The sequence below is a fragment of the Cebus imitator genome, unplaced genomic scaffold (assembly GCF_001604975.1).
Source record: "Cebus imitator isolate Cc_AM_T3 unplaced genomic scaffold, Cebus_imitator-1.0 Scaffold725, whole genome shotgun sequence".
Taxonomy (NCBI): Eukaryota; Metazoa; Chordata; class Mammalia; order Primates; family Cebidae; genus Cebus; species Cebus imitator.
The window spans coordinates 333,857-358,755 of NW_016108040.1; the positions used below are offsets into that span (position 1 = coordinate 333,857).

Here is a 24,899-nt window from a genome sequence, read left to right on the forward strand (position 1 = left end):
TGCATGTAATCCTACCATTTTGGGAGGCAAAGGTTGGGAGTTCAAGACCGGCCTGGCCATCATGGAGAAACCTCATTTCTACTAAAAATACAAAAATTAGCAGGGTGTCTGACTAATTATGGTGTTGTTGTTTTTTTTTTCCTCAAAAACAAACTCCTCAAACTATCAATAGAGATCAAAAAACAAAAAACAGGTTTAGTTACATAACTTTTATAACCAGTTAAAACCTGTATCCTGTTTTCTATTATGAATTTATCTTAGGCTGATGTGGCATTTAGAAGTAGATTTCTAAGTTAAGCATGTAGCATGTCCTTTCCTTTTTCTTTTTTCTTTTTCCTTTTTTTTTTTTTTTTCCTGAGAGGGAAACTTGCTTTGTCTCCCAGGCTGAAGTACAGTGGTGTGATCTTGGCTCACTGCAACCTCTGACCCACAGGTTCAAGCAATTCTCCTACCTAAGCCTCCCAAGTAGCTGAGATTACAGGTGTGTGCCACCACACCTGGCTAATTTTTATATTTTTGATACAGATGGGGTTTTGCCATGTTGGCCAGGCTGGTCTCCAACTCCTGACCTCAGGTGATAGGCCCGTCTTGGTCTCCCAAAGTGCTGGGATTCAGGCGTGAGCCTCTGCACCCAGCCTCATGTAGCTTTTTCTAAGAAAGGCTTTTTTTTTTTTTTTTTCTAAGGAAGCCTTTCTTAGAAAGGCTGGAAAGTTTAGGGTATATTCAAAAAGGGGCAAGATGATTGTTTTGCCAACAATGGGAGGAAAGAATTATTAGCTGGGGATGTCATGTGTGTCCGCCCTAGGGCTGGGCTCTGTTACCTCATTCGACCTTGGGATGACAGAGGACGTTAAGTGCAGATGTAGAAAGAGCACCCCATGGAGGGAGTGCAAGGTCACATTGCCAACGGTGGCGAACCTGGGCACAGAGGTGGGTAGTCAGGGGCCTCCCTCTGCCAGGCCTCGGAGAAACACAAGCACACAAACTCCAAGTGACCTAATGCCCATGACCTCCTGGAGAGCCCCAGGCCTTGCTCCTCACCTCCCATTGCTGGGCAGAGGTATCCTAGGGGCAAGGTCTGGCTGGCTTCAAGACAAGCAGGGGCAAAGTCTCCAATCCTCCCTAAGACAAAGCTCGGCTTTATTTGCTACCAAGTCCCAGAAGGAAGTCATTCATTCACTCATCAAGCATTTATATTGGCCGCCTAATAGGAACTGTAGCTATAATTTACTGAGTTCTTGCTGGGTACCCCTAAATCCTAAGAATACCCTAGAACAATGCCTGACACAGTAGACTCTCCAGTATGTGTGGAATGAGTGACCTTAAGAGGCTTGGTATTATTGTCACCATTTCAAGGAGGACACTCAGGCTCACAGAAGTACACTAACCTGGCCTCATGTGATGGCTCATGCCTGTAATCCCAGCACTTTGGGAGGCTGAGGCAGGCAGATCACCTGAGGTCAGAGGTTCGAGACCAGCCTGGCCAACATGGTGAAACCCCGTCTCTGCTAAAAATACAAAAATTAGCCAGGCTTAGTGTCCAGTGTCTGTAATCCCAGCTACTCCAGAGGTTGAGGGAGGAGAATTGCTTGAACCCAGGAGGCAGAATTTGCAGTGAGCCGAGATTGCACCATTGCAATCCAGCCTGGGCGACAACAGCAAAATTTCATCTAAAAAAAAAAATAATGCACTAACCTGACCCAGTGGTGCCAGGCTTCTCACTAGGCAGTCTGGCACCAGAACCTGGACTTCTCAGCCACACACCCTGTGCAGACTCTGGAATTCTGGCGAGGCCAGGTTTTGACTTCCCAAATGCTTTAAACCCTTTGTGCTGGGAAGCCACTAGTCCACAGGTGCCACTGTGCAGGTGAGAGGAAAGTGCCCCTTCTGCCAAGCAGAGGCTGAGCCCCCACCAGAGCACACGTCTGGGTGTGTGGAATTCGGGCTGCAGGTCAGCCCTCACCTATCCTTTAGACCCACTGCAGGCAGTCCTCCCAGCCAAATGAAGAGGACAGGTAGATAACATGTGTGGATTGAGGGTCTCTGTGAGCCAGGTCACGTGTTAGGCACCACAGCCTTGGGCGGGTATTAGGATGCCTGCTTTATGAACGAGGCAACTGGCAGTTAGAAGAGTAAGTCCCTTGCCCTTGGTCACAGAAAGCAGCCTCTGGATTCGCAGCCATAATTTGACTCCTCGGGCTAGACTCCCCCAGCCCCAGGTGCCGTGATGACCAGGGCCTAATGAGTTCATAGGTAACACTGTGCCCACCTCCACAGTCTCGCTGCAGCTGACTTTTAGGAACGCACCCCCCACACACTGTCAGGCCCTGTGCCAGACACTGAGTCACTCTGGCCTTTGCCAAGCCTTGTGGGGGGAAAGCAGGATGCAGGCAAGACAGTGAAATTGAGGACAGTTTAGAGTTCAGCACTGAGCATAGAGAGGTCCCTGTGTCAGCCTAGGGTGGCAGCAGAAGAGGTGGGAAGGCTTCCTGGATGAAGAGGAAGTCCAGACTAGTCTGACTTTTCCAGGGGTCCCGGAAGCTTCAGCTTGATCTTCAGGGTAGGTTAAGGAGGGTTCCCCGTTTCTGTGTTACACCACGGCTAGGGGGCGCTGTGCTGGCGGATGCTGCAGGTTCCTTCCTAAGGAACCCAACTGTGGGAACCACAGCAGCCCCTGGACCCCCTGCAACATTGTCTCCCATTCTTGAGGATCCTTGTTTTCCCCACCCAATCATCCATTTAGAAAGAGCCCTGGTTTGGGAGTCAGAGCCCCCAAAGTCAATGTAAACCCCATTCCACTGCTCAAACTCAAAAGCTGTATTTGTGACTTAATCTTATTTTGCATTGTTAAAAGTGGCCTATGCCCTCTATGGAGTTTTCCTCTTTCTATTCTTGATATTAAGTGAGAAGAAATACAGACTGATTTCTCTTTTCCTGAAGAATTTATATATTCCTTATGAACTGTGAAAGAGTTGCCTTCTTTCAAAGGTCCTTATCTTTCTAAAGTATCTTCAGTCGTTTAGCATAAAGAGAAAATTTTGTTTCATGTCAAAGCTTTTGCTCCTTTATACAAGGTATTAATCGATTAAATATCAAAACAGTGACAAGTCATACACTTGTCACTAAAAATATTACATCATAGAGCTTTAAAGAATGGAAGAACATAGCCTAGCAATTAAGGACAGTATCAGCCTTTTATGATTTTAATCTAAATCTTAAACTCCTTAAAAGAAGTGCCATTATTATTGTAATTAAAATGTCTGAAGAGTTCTTAGAAACATAGTGTTTAAAGAAACATTGTTTTAAAGACACTGTATAGTAATGGATAAGACTTTTAAGTATGGTGCAATTCCAGATAGTTAAGGATTTTTAAATGAAAGCACCAATGTTTAAATATTAATTTTGGAATCTGTCGTCCCCCCATCCCTCAAAAAAAGAATTAATTTCAACCCTTGGTTGCTGACCTAGAGCATGTTGTAAGCCTCACAGCCCTACATCACTCTTTCTCACGGCGTTATACTTTTCCAATCTTTTTATTATATTCCTTGAAAATCAGTGGCAAGGTGTGGGAAAGATAAGAGACCATACATTTTAAAATTAAGAGATTTCAGTTCTTGTATGACACATCTTTTTCATTTTTCTGTTCTGCACCCTTTCTACAGGAATGGTAAAAGCAATATAACATCAGGTCAAACAACTCCTGCTACTAATGTAAACTCACTCTCTGAAAACCATTCTCAAATAGACAATGAGTGTCATAAAGCAAGCATGTGAATGCTACACTAGTGGGAACCTACTAACTTCTTTGAAATTAAAAGACATCACTTGTAGAGTTCACAGGTGACTGAGGGGAGCAGCCGGAAGTGTGCAGCCAGCCACCATCTTCAATTCTGGCAGACTGAGTTTACATGCTTTCCAAATGGCACAACCTTCCTAACAGTCCAGTGAATCAACAGACACTTGGGAAATATTAATAAACAACTTTTTATGAACTATTACTACAAAGAATTTCAGCAAGAGGGGAGAGAAAATTTAGTAACCTTTTAGTAAACATTTTTAGCTTACCAGTCTTTGGGACCAGATAGTTTTTTAAGAAAAACAGAAATGCATATAAACACCATTGCTCCGTATTCAGCTGGTGTACGCTAAAAACAGGATGATGGAAATACATGTTGTTAAAGCATTTCCACAGGAAATGTTCATATTTTTCATGACATTCTAAATCACTTAGCAATTACAATGCTACATTAGCAAAAACACAAGTATTCTTTATTGCACAATTCAAAGTAGTAAGGATGCTATAGCTTAAAAGGTGATTTTTATTTAGGGAAGAAATGACATTTCTGAATTGTTTGGCTCAAAAATGCATACTGCCAAGGAAGGTTAGTTCTAACAACAGATCTTTTAAAATAAACTTGGATTTTGAAGCCAATGAAATCCTTTAATGAATAACGCATGGTCCATTTTTTCTACAATGAAACATCAGAGGTCATAGTTATGGGCTCTGCTTTAAAGCTGGTGAACAGTCCTGACTAGTGCTCTGAGAGGCAGAAGGAGGCTCATCTCTAGAGCCTGGCGGCAGTAAGTCTCTTGTGGCAGGTGGTGGTGGGTAATCCTGGGGGACGTGGGTTGGGGGTGGTAATTGGGTACAAGGAATAAAGTACTCTCTTGGGCCAAGAGGACCTAAAGGTCTAAATGGTGCATATCCTGGTAAAAATTCCCGAGGGTGGAGTGTCAGGTCCCGCTTTCCTGGTGCAAATTCTCTTAAGCCTAGTGGTGGATGCATACCAGGGCCTGGAAAACAAAAATTATGTCGAGTAAATTCCTAGGAACATAGCTAAATTAAGATGATGCCAGGTATGTTAATATAGTCTGTCATCATTATTATTATTTTTTTTTAGGCAGAGACTTGCCCGTCAGCCAGGCTGGAGTGGAGTGAAGTGATCATGGCTCACTGCAGCCTCAATCTCCTGGGCTCAATCGATCCTCCCCCCTCAGACTCTGAGTAGCTGGGATGACAGGTGCAAACCACCACACCCAGCTATTTTTTGTATTTTTTGAAAAGACAGGGTTTCACCGTGTTACCCAGGCTAGTCTCAAACTCCTAGGCTCAAGGAGTCCACCTGCCTCAGACTCCCAAAGTGCTGCAATTACAGGCGTGAGCCACTGTGCCTGGCCTATCATCTTGATCTTGAGATAGATTTGTACTTGGAAGTACTATATACCATAACGAGAAGACAGACTAAATATGGCTTCATTACAACAAACATTTTGATAAATTCAAATTGATAAATTGTTTACTACTGTATATTAAAAATTGATGTAGTAGCTCAACATGTGCATAATGTATGCTATAAAAATCAAGGTGCTTTCCTTGCTGGGAAAGGTCTTTCAGCTTCACCCAATTAAATCAACAGCATTCATTAGATAGCAGTTAAATCCTACCTTCTCTTTCATATCTCCCTCCTTTGTATTCCCCAAGGTGAGGGTGGAGGATTTGATCTTTCCCTCTCTAATATTCTGTGACCCACTGCTTATGCTTCTGTTACGGGTGATTAGAAGCTTTATGTTGTAGATTGTGTATATCTGTTCCCTATAGGACATCTTAATTAGAGGATGTATTTCATCTTCCTTGTTATTCCATTGCAGAAACTAGTACACAGCCAGAGATGTTCAAAAAACATGTGCTGAATATTTCTGGCTTTCTATGTATAGCCCCTTTCCTTGTTCTATTAGACAATTATTGCACATCTAATCACAGGACATTATGCAGCACCCTTTGCATCTTAAGAAACTTGGGGAGAAGTTACAATGTACTCAGTCAGCTTCATCACTGCATTGCAAAGCCCTGCAATTGCAGTTGTTTTAGCAAGGGATATAGAGAGAAGATGACTATGATTTACAAGTTAATACTGTACAGATCATCTTACCAAAGGGTGAAGGAATTGGCCGAGGCCCGAAAGGTCCACAGAGCTGAGGTGGTGGTCCATATCGAACGGGTGGTGGCACAGGGCCTCCCAGGGGGGTGCTCATAAGAGGGACTCCTGGGAAAGGAGGGGGCCCTTTTGGAGTCATATTAACCTGCAGAGTAGAAGCAATTGAAGTTTTAAAATATTCTGGTATGACAGACAAAAGTACCAACAACAGTAAAAACTAAAACTCAATGAAGCAGATGTCAGGCACTTGTCCAAAGAGCAGAATTAGTGCAACAACTACCGCTCTCATTCATTCACACTGAGAGCTTAGAAAGGGTAAAAGTATGTCACAGCAGTGAACACTTTTGCTATAATCTTATTATCGCTTATATCTGCACATGGAAGGGAAAGCAGAGGTTATAAAGGGACTAATACATTCCTGACTAATACTATTTCTAAAGCAGTTACTCCCTCTGCACATCCCTCCCATCAGAATAATTTCCATATTTAGAAGGCAGAGAATGAAAAGGAATGAAAAACCCATACTCTACCATGTAATAGCAATTATTCAGAGTACCTTCAACAGGCCTTACATATGTTAACTCAAATTCTCCTGTCTCTAAATCTCTAATAGGACCATCTTGTCCTAAATATGCAGGAACACTGGCATAGAGAGTATTAGATAATTTGCTGACAGTCACACAGCTTGTAAGAAGCTGGGCTGGAGTTCAATGCCAGGTTTGACTCCAAGGCCATGTTCTCTCCACCTCTACTTCTCCTCTCTAACAGAGCAGCCTCTACTGTCTTTGAAGTCTTCTACTTCAAAGGGGTCTTGGGTCTTATCCAAGTTGCCCTTGGATAAACAGATTTCTCAAGATATGTGTATTCTAGGAGTCATGTGCTGGAACTCCAAAGTATGTTCCAAGAGAAACAATGTTATATACACAAATTACACAGGCACACTCTATTTACCTTCATTCACTAGTAATACTGTCTACTATGAGACACTGACTAATCATTTCCTATGGGAAAGTGGTTTGGAAACTCTCAATCATTAAAATAAATGTACTTTGATTTCAATACAGAGAAGCATGGTGAGGTATGATCAGAGGACTTACCAGCCTTAACAGCTAAACAAGTTACAGGAGAACACACTTATGTGAACACTGTTTAAGGACACTGCTGAGAGCTGGCTCAATGTGTAATTACAGACTTCCACTATTCAGTACTGCACTTCCAACAAACATTTTTCTGTTATCAATCTGTAATTTCAGATCATTCAAAATAGGTTTTGCCTAGTATACATTTGGAGATATTCTTAAATAGCACATTTCCAAATGAAGACATAATAATGAATTATACAATTTACAATGAATTTACTTTGCATAAGAGCATTAAACACTGAAATACTGAAGAGCGTGGACTTTTCACTTTTGTTTAATTAAAATTAATTACAGTTACAGGAAATGCTCTACACAGGTTAAATATCTAACCTAACAGGAGAGAGGAGAAAAGGCCAACAAATCAGTCAGATTTCAGCAGCACTCCCAAGTCAAGGACAAAACTAAGGTCAATATCGCCAGGCAATTGATAGCCCAGTTCGGTTCACACTTCTAAGCACTTACTGCTACTGGATGCTCAGCTGAAGATGTATTGCTGGGAACTGAGGGGACTTCAGGCTCTTGGAGAACAGTTTGCTTTTTTAGAAAAATAAATGAGACAGTACAGATAGAACACACAAATAAGAGATGAAGCAAAGAGAGAGTTGTAGGAAAAGCTAAATGTTCTTGAAATAACTATTGAAAATGGGTACATTTACCTTGCCTTCATCCATCACCCTGGTAAGGGAAGAGCCTCTTGAGCTGTTGTTCATCATGGCAGCTGTACCAGACCCTGGATCTGTTAAAGACCAGATAACTGACATAGGCTTATTCTGAATTGTGTGCTCTATGAGGAGGATAAAAAAAAAAAATCCTCTCCCCACTTCCTGCATGGTTTTAGACTCTTTAAACACTCTTGCTCCCTTACTAGAAGGAGAGGGTTTCCCAGATGCCTCAGCTGACCATTGAGGATGAGACAGAGGCCCGTCCACAGATCCTTGTGAAAGAAATAACAGAGCCTTTATATGTATTTATCAGAAGAAATAACAAAGTGTAGACAGGTTAGGGTTCAAGTCTATCTGGAAAGCAACATTAAAAACGGGTCTCCCAATACTCATGAAGGCAAATCATTTATAATTTATTCACGGACTTAAAGAATTAGAAGAAGAAATGCCAGGCCGGGCACGGTGGCTCACGCTTGTAATCCCAGCACTTTGGGAGGCTGAGGCGGGTGGATCATGAGGTCAAGAGATCGAGACCATCCTGGTCAACATGGTGAAACCCCGTCTCTACTAAAAATACAAAAAATTAGCTGGGCATGGTGGCACGTGACTGTAATCCCAGCTACTCAGGAAGCTGAAGCAGGAGAATTGCCTGAACCCAGGAGGTGGAGGTTGCGGTGAACCGAGATTGCGCCATTGCACTCCAGCCTGGGTAACAAGAGCGAAACTCCATGAAAAAAAAAAGAAAGAAATGCCTTGCACTGAAAGAACAATAAACTGCACATTAATAGCTCTGGTCTACACTTCAAGCTACAGACTTCTATTTACAGTATTCCACATTGTGATTTTTGTTCAGTGTATATGTAGTCTGACTTCCATATCTTACTATTATAGTGAGAAGAGGAAACATGTATGACTCATTAATTATAAAGTTACTAAGGCAAATACAGTTGAATCTTGAACAACGCAGGGATTAGGTGTGCTGATCCCCTGTGCAGTCAAAAATCCACGTGCAACTTTTGACTCCTCAAAGCCTACCTACTAATAGCCTACTATTGACAAGAATCCTTACCAATAACATAAACAGTTGATTAACACATATTTTGTATATATATTGTATACTGTATTCTTACATTAATAGAGTAAGCTAAAGAAAATGTTAATGAAATCCTAAGAGGAAATATGTGTACAATACTGTATTGTATTTGTCTATACTGTAAGTGTACAGGATCTGTTTACAAGATGAATCATCTGACAGAAATGACAGATAACTGCTGCTGCACACTCCAATCTATGGTGTATGTCAAAGCAATTCAACTTTTCTAGTAATATGACTTTGCTTCTTGAGAATACTTCCAGCATCACTAATGGCATTTTATATGGGTCACATGGTGTTATTCAAGGTTTATGTTATTGCACTAAACATAAAAAATACACAAGAACTGTGAGAGATTATGTTTACATGGAGATTAACATCACACGGTGTTTAAAGCAGATGCAGGCCACACTTGAGCTCACTGCCATAGCAACAGGAGGTGGCTATGAAATTATTGTAGTAGTGCAGTGTGTACTACAGCTAACTTTATTCTTTTATGATTTAATACTGTGTCTTTACATGTGTTTACTTTCTTCCAATTGTGAATGGTGTCATGTATACCTGTGTTTGTGTGTGCATGATTTGATAAACTTTTTAAAATAGATTTTTGCATATTTTACAATAGTATATGATAAAATTGACTAGTATCTATATGTATTTTATGGATTCATGACATACCTAAATTTTTAAAAATATTTCTAAGCTGTGTGGTTCATCCGCAAATTCTTTCAAATTATTGCAAAGTTCCAAAAAATTTCCCAAGGTATTTTTTGAGAAAACTCTGTACATAAACCAACCTGCACAAATCAAACCTGTGTTGTTCAAGGGTCAGCTGTATTTGGAAGAGGAATCCCACAGAACTGTAATTTAAAAATAAAGGCTTACAATTCATAGTAAAATAACTGAAAAGAAACAATATAAGGACCTCAGGGGAAATGATAAATGCTTTCTGTTCTAAAACAAACCTTGTAGTTGAATACTTATCCACCAAAACAAATTAAGAAATTTTCTTTTCTATACTGGACAGAACCAAATTCTAAAGTATTGTTTGCATTAGAATCCTCAAATAAAAGTGAAAAAGCCATCTAAATCAGTATTGCAAGGAAACATATGAATGCTCACCAAATTCACTTCTAGGCATATCTCTTTGAGAGTGGCACAGAGCGGTCTCACAGGTGGCTCCACTGTCAGTGGAGGGTAGCACTCTCCACCACTCACAGGGGATGGGCCAAAAGAGCCATTCTGGCTGATATTACTTAAAGATGACAGCATCTTGTTACCATTTTAAGAGAGCCTTTTTTTCCTTACGTTCTTGCGGTTATTCCTAGAGTATCATAACCATTATACACAGAAACAAAAGTCATTTATATACATTTTACACCAAAAATAGACTGTCGCCCTTTACAAGTTGCTCCCTTACCTCTCTGGGGAGGGTTTTGTGTATTTCGTCTTCCCAGCATTGGTTTTACAATCACAGGTTCTTCTTGCAGCATTGCCATCTTTTGTGTTAATTCTAATAATCTTGAATATAGAGAAAGAGTATTTAAGAAAGACTTAAATATGAAACAGAAATCTATTCCTTAAGAGCTAACACTGAAAACATAGGCATCAAAATCACATACTTGTGTCTCAAGTTTGTAGCTTCCATTTTCTCTTCAGCTATAGCTCTTTCTGCAGCACGAGCTTTGAGCTATTGAAGAAATATATTCAAATTAAGTTCTAGGAGACTATGCACCAAATAAAGGAAAGAAAAAAATCTTACCCAGTTTTCATGAGCTTTCTTCTCATGGGTAGCAATCTGAAAAAGATAATACATCACAAAATATGCTTACAGATTCATTATAATAGCCTGTATTAATTATCAAAGAATTCTGGGCACTAAATAGGAGACTAGAATCCTTACCTGGTTTTTAAATAACCTCTCTGTTTTCTGTAATTCATCCTCCATTTCTTCTATTCTCTGCCTAAGAATTACACTGGCTTTATGAGTTAAAGCACAACCAAATAAAAACCCAAACAATATGACTATGTTAACACTTACCCTAACAACTGTACTCTAATAGAGCTACTTTAATTGTTCCTAAATGTGTTTCTCAAATAATCCTGTTATCTTCCACTATAAACATTTTTTTTCTTTTTTCATCCTTTAACTATATCATTAAAAAATTTCCCAAAGTTAGGACTGCTGGGTCTATCAAATGGCAAAATCACTTTAATGGCTTTTGATACATCATACAACAAATTGCCCCCCTCCCCACCTGTAACCCCAGAACTGTTTGCATGAACTGAGTTCCCTTACAGTTTTGCTAGCACTGGGTATTTGTTAATATTTTTCCACTTAAAGTTTAGTTTTTCTTTTGTGTGAATTTATGTATTCATGCCCTCTAACCATTTATTTATGCTTTTGTGCTAAAAAAAAAAAAAACCTAGTTTCATCAGCCAGTGACACCGTCTTTAGAGTGTGAACTTACTTGTAAGTTTTTACTTCCTCTGCAGCCGAAACTGCCTTTTCATCAGCAGCTGATAGCCTCTGCTCTCTTTCTTGTCGCTCATACTCTTCTTGACTTAATTTCCTAAGATAAAACTGGTTGTCAGGGAAAGTATTTCTCTTTTCCTCCTGGCATTCTGTCTGAATGCTCTATTAAAATGTCACTTCCTATCCTACTCTTAAAAATGCACAGACTATACAAAGTCATAGGAAGGAATTCAAACTGTCCTTTACGATAAAAATCCAACTGTGGCCTGTTGATACATCACCTGCATTTTCTAATGTCTCATAATTATTTCCTCACTAGTAAGTAAATATAATAAAAAAACAGTATGTGTCCCATGGGAAAGACTGTTGTGTTGAAATGATGAATGCTCACTTTTCTTCAATGTAGAAAGCCAGGACTGATCAACCTAACACAGTTAAGCTTATTAGGATAAAACAGGGGATAATTACTTCTCTTATTTTTAACCATGGAAAATCCACTAATTAATTTTCTTCTGGGCTGTTTCTCAATCCAAGACTGGTACCATGATAAAGACAGCCAATAAAAGGGCTTTTTAGAACATGCCTTCTAACTGTACAGTTAACCACAGAACATTTTCACACTTCAGATATGGAGCTCCCCTACCTATTTCAAAGGAATCATGATTAAGCAGAGAGACAAATATGAGTATTGCCAATATCTGTTGAACAAAAAAAGAATCCAAACTGTCCTGTAATCAGGGTGCTATGTACTGAAAATTGGTTTTAACCTGATAAATTTCAAGCTCAAGATGTCAACATACTGTAACACAGATTGTAAAGGCAGCAACATGGAATGGTTTAAAAATGCTACTTGTAGTTACCCTTGTACTTCTTTACTCATAATTCTGATACAAAAGATACTTGAAACTTTTCTATAAATTGGAAACAAAAATAGAGGCACTATAGTAAAAAAGATCATGAACACCAAAGAGAAAAAAGTTTATGTATTCTTTTATAACTGCTCATTTCATATTTCCACAAATATTTTGTGAGTGGTTATAACATACTAGTTACCTTATAAGAGGCTAAGATAAAGGTTTGGGTATGGTAAGTACCACCTCTGCACTAAAACACCTCACAGTTGAATGTATAAAAGGTGCATATAAGAATAGAACAATCCCTCTCTGACTCTGGCTTAGGAGGGATGTATAAAAAACAAGTCTTAAAGAAAGATTCAAGAGAATTTTGCTTCTGATAATGAATTAGTTAGTCTGCCAACACTGAAAATAAGAACAGATGGACAAAAATATAAAGAATGTGCTTGAAGGCATCAGAAAGCTAGTAAGGCAGTGAAGAAAATCCAGCAGGAAAAACGACAGAATTATAAGTAAGTCTGGCATTTTAAGCCATAGTCCCCCAGGTTCATCAACACATTAAAGATAAGCCAGACATATACGAAGGTTGAGAAAAACTTTCAACAGATCCCTGGGTTAAGAGAAACAAAGGTGAGTTCAGGGCTGACAATGAGAAGGCCCCTGAGAAAAAGCCCTAGGCTTTGGGTTGAGACCAGAAAGGAGCTGCACACTTGGAGTACTGAATAGGCAATATAACGTCCTTTAAACAGACTAAGCCATTTTTCAATGAACTTAATAGCTAACTGGAATAAAGTGATGGCCACCTGCTAGAGGTAATCTCAAATCTTTTCTGTAGGATGATAACATCATCTGGGACCTCAGATTCCCCCTACAATTTTCATAAACAATGTTCAACACTCCATCAGAACCAACCAGACATTCCATAAGACAAGACAATGTGATTGCAATCTAAAAGACAAGAGAAACAGACTCATAAGGGATCCACATAATAGGATTACCACATAGATTTTGAAACAATTGTGCCTTACATATTGAAGGAAGTAAAAGCCAAGATTATGAATTCCAAAGAGGATCAGAAACCATAAAAGTAAAAAATAGTAAGTAAAACGAAAAAGAACTCAATTAATGATTACAGCAGATTAGATAACTGAGGTGAGATTTTAGCACACTGGAACATAGGTCAGAAGAAAACATCCAGAATGAATCAAATTCAGGATGTAGGAGCACTGGGAAAGGGGTAGGGATGAGGGATCCTAGTATGTTTAATTGGATTCTCAGGACAAGAGAGAATGAAATGGTATTAACATGTGAAAAAAGAGGCCACAAATTCAAGAGATGTTTATAACCTCAAGCAGCATAAATGCAAAAGAAAAAGCAAGGGTGTAGGGGTGGAGGGGTGATGACAAAACTCTACATGAGGCATCTCCCAATAAAATTGCTGAAAAACCAAAAAGAAAAATGACTAAAGGCAGCTAGGGAAGGCATGATGTATTTGAAAAAGAGAAAATAAGAATGATAATAGATTCCTCAAAGAAACTTTAAAACCAGAAGATAATTGGTTATCTTTAAAGTGCTGGTATTAAACAACTATCAAAATTCCATAACCAGTAGAAAGATCCTTAAAAAGTTGGATGCAGTGGCTCACAACTGTAATCCCAGCACTTTGGGAGCCTGAGGCAGGTGGATCACCTGAGGTCAGGAGTTCGAGACCAGTGTGACCAACATGGAGAAACCCCTTCTCCACTAAAACAACAACAACAACAACAAAATTAGCTGGGCGTGGTGGTGCATGCCTGTAATCCCAGCTACTCAGAGGCTGAGGCAGGAAAATCACTTGAACCTGGGAGGTGGAGGTTGCGATGAGCAGAGATTGCGCTGTTGCACTCCAGCCTGGACAACAAGAGCAAAACTCTGTCTCAAAAAAAAAGATATTTTTAAAATAGAGTCAAAATAAAGACATTTTCATACAAAAATAAACTCACTGAACCTGAATTAAGGTATATTCTTCAAATAGAATTACAATGATCGCAAAAGGAAGACTGAAGATACAGGAGAATAAAGTATGACAGTAACTATAAATATGAATGTAAATTGAGTATCAGCAGGGTAGCACTGTAAAACATGAAACATTTTGTGGAGTTTGAGCTATATAGAGCATTGCAATACATTACCACAATAACATTTAAGTCAGGAGGAAGTTAAAGCCCAGAAAGAGGTAACTCCTCAGCCTGGTGCCTGGTGTGGTGGTTCATGCCTGTAGTCCTAGCACTTTGGGAAGCTGAGGTGGGCAGATCATGAGGTCAAGAGATTGAGACCATCCTGGCCAACATGGTGAAACCCCATCTCTGAAACAAAATACATCTCTACTAAAAATACAAAAATTAGCCAGGCATGGTGATGGGTGCCTGTAGTCCCAGCTACTTGAGGCAGGAGATTTGCTTGAACCCAGGAGGCAGAAGTTGCAGTAAGCTGAGATTGGGCCACTGCACTCCAGCCTGCTGACAGAGAGAGACTCTTAAAAAAAAAAAGAAAGGTAACTCTTCTATGAAGAGGTAGTTCCCTTATGTCAGACTTTGTAATAAGTCCAGGATTCATACTGTGGCCTTTAAGGTAATTACAAGACAAGTAGAACATCTTGTAACCACCAAGCTTAAATAGAGAAGAGCAGAAGAATTTAAAATACTCTAACAATTCAAAAAAAGGAAAAAGGAACACAGAACAGGCCATCAAATAAAAAGCAGATCCTAATATGTAGATTTAAACTCAAATATATTTTAGGAATTACATTTAAGAAGCAAATGAGTGCTCAGTCTGGGTAGCTACCTATTTATTTATGCTACTCACTCCAAAAAAGATTTTTAGGAGCAAGGACATGTGAGTAGGTAGGTGACTGCCTGGCAGAAACAATAAAGGACATTTTTACTGAAGAAAAAACAGCATACATAAAGACAAAGTTTAGAGTGGCATGGAGGAATGGTTGAGTGTCTACAGTTCAAGAAGCATCAGAAGAAACCACAGGAAGTGCACCTGGAGAGGCAGCTCAGGGCTAGCTGAGGGGAAAGTGGCCTCTGTACCTGTTAAGGGGTATGGAATTGACCCTCAAGGGAATGGAGCATACTTGATAGATTTTAAGCACATAATGACATGGACAGACTTGTATTTTCGAAAGTTCACTCTAGCAGCTATGGAGGCAATCAGAAATTTGGAAGCAGACTTAAGATAGATAAGTGATTAGCTAGGGGACTGGCATAAAAGATGACAAGGGCCTGAATACACACAGTGACTTTAGGGGTGGACAGCAGAGTACAAACCACACATGGAGGTGGAATGAATGTGGTGGCACATGAATGGGTTAACTGGATCATGAAGAAAAACAGTTGCCATTTAAGTAATTCACATTACTACTGGAGGTAGAGGTGTGCTCTTTTTAAAAAAGTAATGAAATGAATGTCTCTCTGAAGCAGGATAGGCATTTAGAGCTGGCCTGAGCAAAATCTGGAAAATTTAAACTGGCTGCTTGGTGAGCAAAGAATTAGAGAAAAAGTTAATGGTATAGTTTTAATGTTTAATGGCATACGGCAGTAGCAGACTAAGCATTTTAAAAGGTTAAATTTGCTTAGCGAGCGAGTTCTTCTCACACACTGCCATATACACCATAGAGTAAAATATAAGAGCAAACACAAATAGTATCTGCCACAGACAATCTATTTTTAGAGAATTCAGATGTTTTTGTGGAGAAAAAACTTGAAATGAATTATAAAAATAGTTTTCAAAAGATACCTAGCTCAAAATTTGTGATGTGTATTTCAGAAGATTAATATCTAAATATATACACCAAGTAGTTCTATATTCAGAATTCATCTTTGCCACAATTACATTTAGTCTGAATATTTGACTCTGTGAAGTCCAAAACTTAATGTACCTTTAATAAGCAAAATTTCCTTTTTTGAAGTTTTTATTCTACTAAAACACATGTCATACAAATCACTCAGACTTTTTAAAGGAAATTGCATAATTGAACACAAAGAAAGGAAAGTGAAATTAGTGGTGGAGCCACAGAAAATGTGTGGACAGATCTTCAAAAGAGAAGCACTTCCACAGCAGTAACTGTCAGTACCAGTCAGCTGCTCCCCCTTACATGAGCTACAGGCAACAGTTTCTGACAACTGGTTAGAAAGGAAAGAAAAATGCAGGTTATGAGAAACAAAGCAGATAGGAAGAAAGACAAATTTGTACTAATTAGAGATGGAAAAAAGTATAAGTAATCCTAAAAAAGATAACATTGTCTGTATTAGTACACCTTTATTTAGTCAAGTGACAGTGAACAGTAAATGATGGAAATCTTACTTTTGCAAAGCCATCTCCTTCTGCTGATACAGTTCATTCAGAATCTCCACTTTCTGCCTCAGGGTTCTACACTCATCTTCCGGTCCATCTTTGGCAGATTGCAGTGAGTTGCAGTCATCTTCGAATTTCTTTATCTGGTCTGTAAAGGGTAAAACATTTGAGTCCTATGTGTGTGCACAAGAACTTGAGAAATTGGTTGGGGGTTTGGTGCTGAGAGGAATGAGAAGTATGAAAGCAGGAAACCACTCTTTATCTATCTAATGCAATTTTGCATCTTTCCAATACATAGCAATTTCTTCTCAAGAAGCAACCTACCTTCCAGGTTACATTTAGTGGACATGGAGGCTCTTAGTTTAAGTTGTAAACTATTTAGATCCTCTTCAACTACCGATATTGCAGTCTGTGTCTAAAAATTACAGAAGAGAGAAGTATTCATATAAGGGAGACACAGTGAAAGCATTCACAGGCACTTATGAGACTCTAAAAAAAAGGATTATACCTGAGAGACATCCATCATCTGCTTAATTTGATTTTTCATCTTCTCATTCCGGTCACCTAAAAAACAAAAGACTTTCATTTCTTTTTCTTCCCTTGTGTTTTAAATCTGTATTTTCTTGATTTATGCAAAACTAAACAATTATCATGTTCAAACATTTAAAGAACAAACAAAAATAGAACAGAATTAGACTGACTTTTTAGAGAGCTGCAAACCTAGATCCAAAAAGTGAATTCCTGTTTGCACAATAAACATGTTATACGTGCCATTCTTGAGCAAGAAGAAACATGTGAGATAAAGCTCTGCCTTCTATCTCAGATCTATCTCCACCTGGGCTTAGTAAGTGTCTTATTCAGAAAGATTCCCACCTATTCTCCTCCAGAATCTGCCATCAGGTGTGGTTTAAAACACTCACTACGTAAGCAATATCCAACTTGAGAGACAACATCTAGAAACACTTTCCTCATCAGTAAACACTGCTACCCTATAGCTTCCAATCTTATGGCCTTGGTTTCTGGATCCAACCACCTTGGTACTCTTAAAACCAGTTGTGGTTTTCTCTCACAGCCTTAGTTCATGCCTCCAATCACCTTAGTACTCTTAAAACCAGTCGTGGGCCTTAAAACGAAACAGCACCTGAGATGACGAGTTTTAAAATGCTATCTCCATGAAATTGAGAAACACAGTTTCTAGTACTCTATATGTTCAATACCTAGAGGTGTAAGACATGACCAGTGCAGCTCCCATGCACCCTTCTAGTCTCAAGGAGATGTAAAAACAAAGGCAGTGCTCCTTGCATGTTCATTGCTATGCCATACCCTAGCAATCCACCTCTGCCCAATGCAAATAGACATATACACAAATCCAGTGATATGTGTTAACAACTCTAAAGCTTAAGAGGAAATACAACCAGATGAAAAGTAGCATTAGTGTTCTCAAAGATAGGAAGGGAAAAGGGGTCCATCCTCCTTGAGACTGATCTTACCTGCCACTTCTCCATTTGCTAATTCATCTGAATCATTTCCTCTTTTATTTTGACCCTCAAATTCAGATTCACACTCTAATCGATTCAACTGCGTAATGCAGTTAGTCAAAGCCTAGAAAAGAAGTAAGAGGGCATTAAAGTCTTCCCATTTTAGTTCAACAGATTTCATGATAATTCACAAGAATTCAGCTTGTATTCATGAGAATGTACTTACATTAATATTGTCGTCCTTGTGCATAAGAGCTACTTCCAAATCTTTCTGAGACTTCTCAAATGATTTGATTTGCTCACTGAGCTGGGCATACAATTTACTCCAGTCTTCAATTTCCTGCTGCAACTGAAAAGTTAAAATACATGATTCCCACAGGTTAGGGCTTTTGCACTGGGGACAAGACCAAGTGAATGACACAAGGAGGTAAGGACACATGCCTCTCCTTAGCCTATCACTATGGGCTAAGACCTTGGTTAAGTGGGAGGAGAGAGTGACCCCAATCCTCAGAGCTGTAGTGAGAACATCAGAGCTGACAAGGAAATCTATCTCGTTTATTGCATCCTCCAGAAAATTATAGCCAATTCAAATAATTCACTTCCAGAAGGAACTGAAGGGCTCATTCTACTATCTCTCAAGTCTAGACTCCTGATCATGTAATCTTCCCTTGGCTAGTGAAGCAGTAACTACAAAAAGGAGAGTGATAAAATATCTAATTATTAGGTCTAAAAAGTCAATCTCTTACCCTCTTAAGGCTACTCAAGTTAATAGTAATTGATGTTTGGCAAAACAAGACTAAACATTCTGACTGTCAAAATAAATTGTACAGAACAGAAAATCCAGAACAGACAGAAAGTGTGTACCTATACTCAATTTTGGAAATATAGTTTAAACTTTGTATATCTAAGAAGGGAATCCTGCATGTACATTACCTTAAAAATAGATCTGAAAAAAAGGTATTCATGTGATATTGTACTGGGTTCTCTATTTTACATGACCCAGGACATGTACTTAACTTTACCTGCTCTTTTTTCTTCTTAAGCCTAGCATTTTCTTCTTGAACCCGATAGCATTCAGGCTTCACTTTCTCTTCACTAAGTTTAGCTTCATTAAGTGCAATTTGAACCTAATGCAAAACACTCCTATTAGTGAATTAATTCCAAAGAAAACCAAAAAAAGTTACTTTCCCAACCCAACATCACGTAGTTTTCATTTTTTGCACATTTTAGCACATATCAAATTTTTGCTCCTCAATAAAACTATGATACAGTTTTAATATCCTGTAGGAATTATAGTCAGCTTTACCTCTGAAAATTCTGAAGCATTCATGGAAATATCATCTTTTAACTTCTCTATAGATTTCTTGTTTTCTGATATCTGCCATGTAAAAACAGAACACAAAATGCATATTAGGATTTCAGTAGAAACACTGGGATATACACTAAAAAGAGGAAGCATCAACGAAGTAAATCCCAGAGCCATCCTGTGTTTCAGGTAAAAGCATGTTTTTCAGTTTTGCCTTAGGGAAAAATCAAGAACTTAAAGAGGTAAAGGAAAATAATCAAAGGTGTAAATATTTCATGGCATACACAAACTTCCTTGTTAGAATAGAATGTGGTAGATGGCGAGACTAAAATATGAAAGAAAAGAAACTGAAAAAACTTTCAAGTTAACCAGTTCAAATCAATGTGGTTTTTTTTTTCCTTGGGGCAAGAGAGAAAAAAAAATCCCCAAGGTACTTTAAAATTTCTCTTGCCTAAATTAAAAATGGTAGAATTGGAGTGAGAATAGACAGATCATGCATACACAAGAATTCCAAATAACTTATGAAGATCCTGGCTCCTCAAGGGGATGGAGCATAATCCTACACTTTTTAACTGTGGGCTGTGTTACTAACTTCCTTCCAAAGAGTACAATAATGAAAAAGGTTAGAAAAAAAGTAATTTTACAGTGAAGAAACCTGGCAATACTAAGCTCAGTCAGGTCATCAAGATTAATAGGATGTAGGATTTATGGGAACCCTCTTTGCTATCTTTGAAATTTTGATGTCATTCTGAAACTATTCTATTAATAAAGTAAAATGCTTATAGTGAAAAAAATAAAACTTTGCAAAACAAAACAAAACAAAACACAAGGACTGTTCAACTGGGTTGTGGTTTCTTAGTTGCTCCACATATTTTGGAGGGCAGAGCCAAGCAATACAACAATTACCTAGGTTTTAGAACCAAAATACTTCCTAGGCCCATGAGAGTAACTTCTTGTGTAAGTACTTAAAATCCCACAAAAATGGACATAAGTAGGTTCAACTTCCCTGACTCGCACTCTTACTTCACAGAACACTATAGAAAATAAAAAGTTCAAATCCATCTACAGAGTTCAAAAACCAAATTACTAGTAACACTTAGCAGCAAAACTCTTACCAAATCCTGATTCTTGACATTCTGTTCTCTCTCAGATTCTAACATAACACGAAGATTTTTAGCTGTGTCTCCCAGAATTTCATTATTTTTTTCAAGTGTCTTGATTTTATCCTACAAAAAGATATTAAGATTAGTTATGTTCATTAATTTTTACTTTTGTTTTAAAATGTAATCCCCAAAAGAAGTTTTTACCTTAAATTGAATTGCTTCATCACAGAGAATCATATTTTGTTTCCTGGTTTCTTGAACATGTTTCTTTGATTCCTTGATCTACAAAAAATAAAGCATTCAAAATCCAGAAATACAAAGTGTTGTGCTATTGGAACTTACTTTGAAGTGACTGACCTCTTATAGAAGAAAACAGTACCTTACACACATAATTGCTTAAGCCCTGGATTGTTTATAGGAATTAATGGAATAATAAATATTATTTTAAAATACCATAGTAACTGAACTATAAGACAGGTGAAAATAATTCAAGCAGGGACCATGGGAAAAAAAAAAGAATAATTATACCCTCTGTTCATAATTTGACAATTTCTGTACAAGTTCTGTATTATCTTTCATAATAATCTTCATAAATCTGCTGTTCAGTGACTGAAAAAAGAAAATATATAGGTTATTATGATCACTAAATGAAACTGAATTACCCAATGTATCAACAAAGAGACATGTTATCTGGCACCATGAGGAAAAAGAACTTCTTAACATAACTATTATGGCTTTGAAATGTGATATGGTTTGGATTGTGTCCCCACCAAATCTCAAGTCAAATTATAGTCCCCAATGTTGGAGGTGGGGCCTGGTGGGAGGCGATTGGATCCTAGGGGTGACTTCTCATGAGCGGTTTATCACCATACCTGTGGTGCTGTTCTTGTGACAGTGGCTGAGTTCTTGTGGAGTCTGGTTGTTTAAAAGTGTGTGGCATCTCCCCACTCTCTCTTGCTCCTGCTTCTGCCATGTAAGACGGCCTGCTCTTGCTTTGCCTCCTGCTATGGGTAAAAGCTCCCTGAGGTCTCCCCAGAAGCAGATGACACTATGCTTCCTGTATAGCCTACAGAATTATGAGCTAATTAAACCTCTTTCTCATAAATTACCCAGTCTCAGATATTTCTTTTTTTGAGACAGGGTCTTGGTCTGTTGCCCAGGCTGGAGTTCAGTGGCACAATCTCAGCTCACTGCAAACTCCACCTCCCGAGCTCAAGCAATTCTCCTGTCTCAGCCTCCCAAGTACCTGAGACCACAGGTGTGTGCCACCACACCTGGCTAATTTTCGTATTTTTTTAAATAGAGATGGAGTTTCTCCATGTTGCCCAGGCTGGTCTCAAACTCCTGAGCTCAAGCAATCTTCCTACCTCGGCCTCCCAAAGTGTTGAGATTACACGCATGAGCCATCACATCTGGCCTTAGGTATTTCTTTACAGCAGTGTGAGAACAGATTAATACAAAAAGCAATCTGCTAATAGGAATAAGAATGTAAAAGCATTGTTACAATTTAAGAAAAATATAATAAGAACTTTTATTTCAATGAGAGTCTAATTTAAATTTATTTCCTATATGGGAAACCCAGTAAAATATTAAAGGTCAATATTCCTCCCTGCATGAAGCATTTTTTTTTTTCTCAGAAGATGGCATCACTTCAAATATGTCATTTGCAAAGAGAAACAGAAAATGCAAGCATGCTGATTTATATTTCTAGTCCTGAAATTATCTACTTAAATAAATATTTAATGTCCTAAATCATTAACACAGAAAAACTGGTCACATGTAATAAACTAGTACACCAATGTTTAAGGTAAATCTGCCCCCAATGAAACTAATCTTCTCCCTACTCCCACAATTTGTTCCTCCTCATTCCCATCTCAGTTGGGAGCATCACCATTTATTCTATCATCCAAGCTAGCAACCTAGGAATAGGAAAGTTTTCAGAAGCTGTAAGTCAGTCAGGCATCAGAAGTCACTAAAACTACTTACATATAAAAGCCATATCAAACACCAGTACAGAGGGAATAGTACAAATAACAAAACAAGCCTAAAGATTTACCTTGATATACTCTACGCTTTACCTAGAAAAGAGGAATAAAAATTAAATTGTATGTCAAACATTTCATTAATAGGTGTATATAGTTCCTAACACAAGCGTTGGAATTATAACTAAATGGGAATCTAATAACAGTTTGCTTTAGCATAATAAATCCACAAGATTAAAAAATTAAAAAGGTTAAAAAGCATTTCAAATTTAACCAGTAGTGATATGTTGCAGTCTGACAGATAAAGCACTAAGATAAATATCTTACTCTGCAGCTAAAGATAAGTTTACATATCTAAATGAACACATCTTATGAAATGAGCACTTAACTTAAATAACAGAAATGGCTAATGTTTTTATAATAAATATATTAACATTTTATTTACTCAAAGTCACTTATTTGACAACTCCAAAGAGCCAGAATGAAATCTAAAAACATTGACTACTCAAAAGGACTCTGAGGAAACAAAATTAAAGGTATAATCTTTGTACTAAGCTACACCTCTTTTGCTTTCCAGAAAATATCTCAGAAATCCTATTCAAAGTTGACTACTGGCTGAACTTAGAAATAATCCTATTAACACCAAGGTAGATCATTTGACTTTCTTAGACCACTAAAAACAGTGCTCATGAACCTGACAGGGAAGGGAAGATTGCTAGAGGAAAATGCACAAGCAACAAGATGAATGACAACTATCAACTTCCTGAAAGGGCAAAACCCAAATCATCCCCCAAAGACAGCACTAAATTATGGGACAATAAAAGCCAAGCAGTAACTGATTTTTAAAAAAAGAATATTACTAAATTTCTTTGCAACCCAGAACATATTTATCCCTTTCAAATGTTATAACTGGTGATGAGATACTAACACCAGTTCACAAATCACCCATAATAATCTCACTAAATTAATATACTGTTTACATAATACACTCTATAATATACTGTTATTATATATAGTAATTAATATACCATATACATAATAATTACAGTATCTAAATCTCACTTAAAATACTATTATAGGAATATGCATTTAGAAATTTCCAACATGGAAAGAAATTGCTATCTCTCTAACGGCCTTGCTAATGAGAGTAAACTTCCTGTCCTCCATTTCACCCAAACTAACAGGCAAGCAGAGGCCAAGGTTCCAAAACTCAAATGCTGAGGCTGAGGAACAGCAGATAGGACAGACAGCCTTTCTAAAAAACAAAAAACGTGTTAGCTTTTTTTATTAATAAATTGGAGAAACAAGAATGGGAAGGGGAAATGTTTTCACCTTTTCCCCTTCCATTTACCCTTTGATTCTCCCTTTTTATCTGAGAAAAAGTCCGTGAGGTTCAAGAAAGCCTCACAGGAAAAGAGACCCTTCTTTATAAGCGATTTTACAATCAACTGTGAAAGCAGGGAAAAATTATTAACAATGATGTATGTGATATAATTATAAAATCAGAGAAATAATACTTAGTTTTAGAAAGATTTGCATTCAATAATTTTGGCCATTTTAACTATTACATTTCAATCTAAAGCTTTTCATATCTGCAAAGCTCATTTATACAAAATAATCTTCTCCCAATTATGTTAAATAACATATTCTCCCAAACGTGTTAAGTTAAATGCAATACAGTATAATCATAAGTATGTACAAGTATGAGTATATACACTTATACATACGTATGTTGAAGTCTGAAAGACAAATTCTGCACAGAAGACTAAAAGGTTTTTTAAAAATTAATGGTGTGTTTTTGCACATGATATAATCTGTATTTCCAAATAAAAAATATTTAGAGTAAAATGGTACTTAAATCAGAAAAACACGTCTTTTAAAAACTGAAAACTTACCTCATCTAGATAAAAGAATTTTTATCATTTTGTTGTATTTCCTGGCAGCATTTATTTCCTGTGTGTGTATTTACGATATACAGTTTACACCTTAAAGGCTTAATTTCTACTTTTTATCTACTTCATGTTAAATTGTGAGTATTTGTTGTGCTCCAGTTTTTTAATTATATAAAGCAGACTAATATCCCATTATATGAACATAAAATAATTTAACAATTTTCCTATTGTAAATAACAGTAAGTTGTGCAAAGTTTTCACTCTAATAATTCTGTTCCATTGAATGCTATTATGTAAGATATTTAAATCTTTTTTTTGATATAGATTCTCATTCTGTTGTCTAGGCTGGAGTGCAGTGGCACAATCTGCCCCCCCGGTTCAAGCGATTCTCTTGCCTCAGCCTCCAGAGTAGCTGGGATTACAAGCTTCTGCCACCACACCCAGCTAATTTTTGTATTTTTAAAAGAGATGGGGTTTCATCTTGTTGCCCGGGCTGGTCTCAAACTCCTAGCCTCATGTGATCCATCCACCTTGGCCTCCCAAAATGCTAGAATTACAGGTGTCAGCTACCAGGCCCAGCCATGAAAGATATTTAATGTATGACTGGTTATTTCTTTTCCTCTTTCTTTCTTTCTTT

The 24,899-nt window shown here is 37.9% G+C and overlaps 1 protein-coding gene across 1 annotated transcript in view; it reads right to left on the reverse strand.

Moving 5' to 3' along the window:
• Positions 1-4,247: 4,247 nt before the first annotated feature.
• LOC108296583 (transport and Golgi organization protein 1 homolog) overlaps positions 4,248-24,899 on the reverse strand; it is a 23,315-nt gene continuing 2,663 nt past the window's right edge. The window contains 22 exon segments of the mRNA XM_037735089.1: positions 4,248-4,794; positions 5,931-6,081; positions 7,541-7,612; positions 7,735-7,814; positions 7,944-8,012; positions 10,254-10,354; positions 10,456-10,523; positions 10,596-10,631; positions 10,737-10,797; positions 11,305-11,406; positions 16,511-16,649; positions 16,826-16,916; positions 17,010-17,065; positions 17,992-18,103; positions 18,206-18,328; positions 19,002-19,106; positions 19,286-19,357; positions 20,401-20,511; positions 20,593-20,670; positions 20,917-20,980; positions 20,982-20,997; positions 22,445-22,466. Of these exon segments, the coding sequence (XP_037591017.1) occupies positions 4,496-4,794; positions 5,931-6,081; positions 7,541-7,612; positions 7,735-7,814; positions 7,944-8,012; positions 10,254-10,354; positions 10,456-10,523; positions 10,596-10,631; positions 10,737-10,797; positions 11,305-11,406; positions 16,511-16,649; positions 16,826-16,916; positions 17,010-17,065; positions 17,992-18,103; positions 18,206-18,328; positions 19,002-19,106; positions 19,286-19,357; positions 20,401-20,511; positions 20,593-20,670; positions 20,917-20,980; positions 20,982-20,997; positions 22,445-22,466 (2,028 nt within the window). The 3' untranslated portion in view covers positions 4,248-4,495.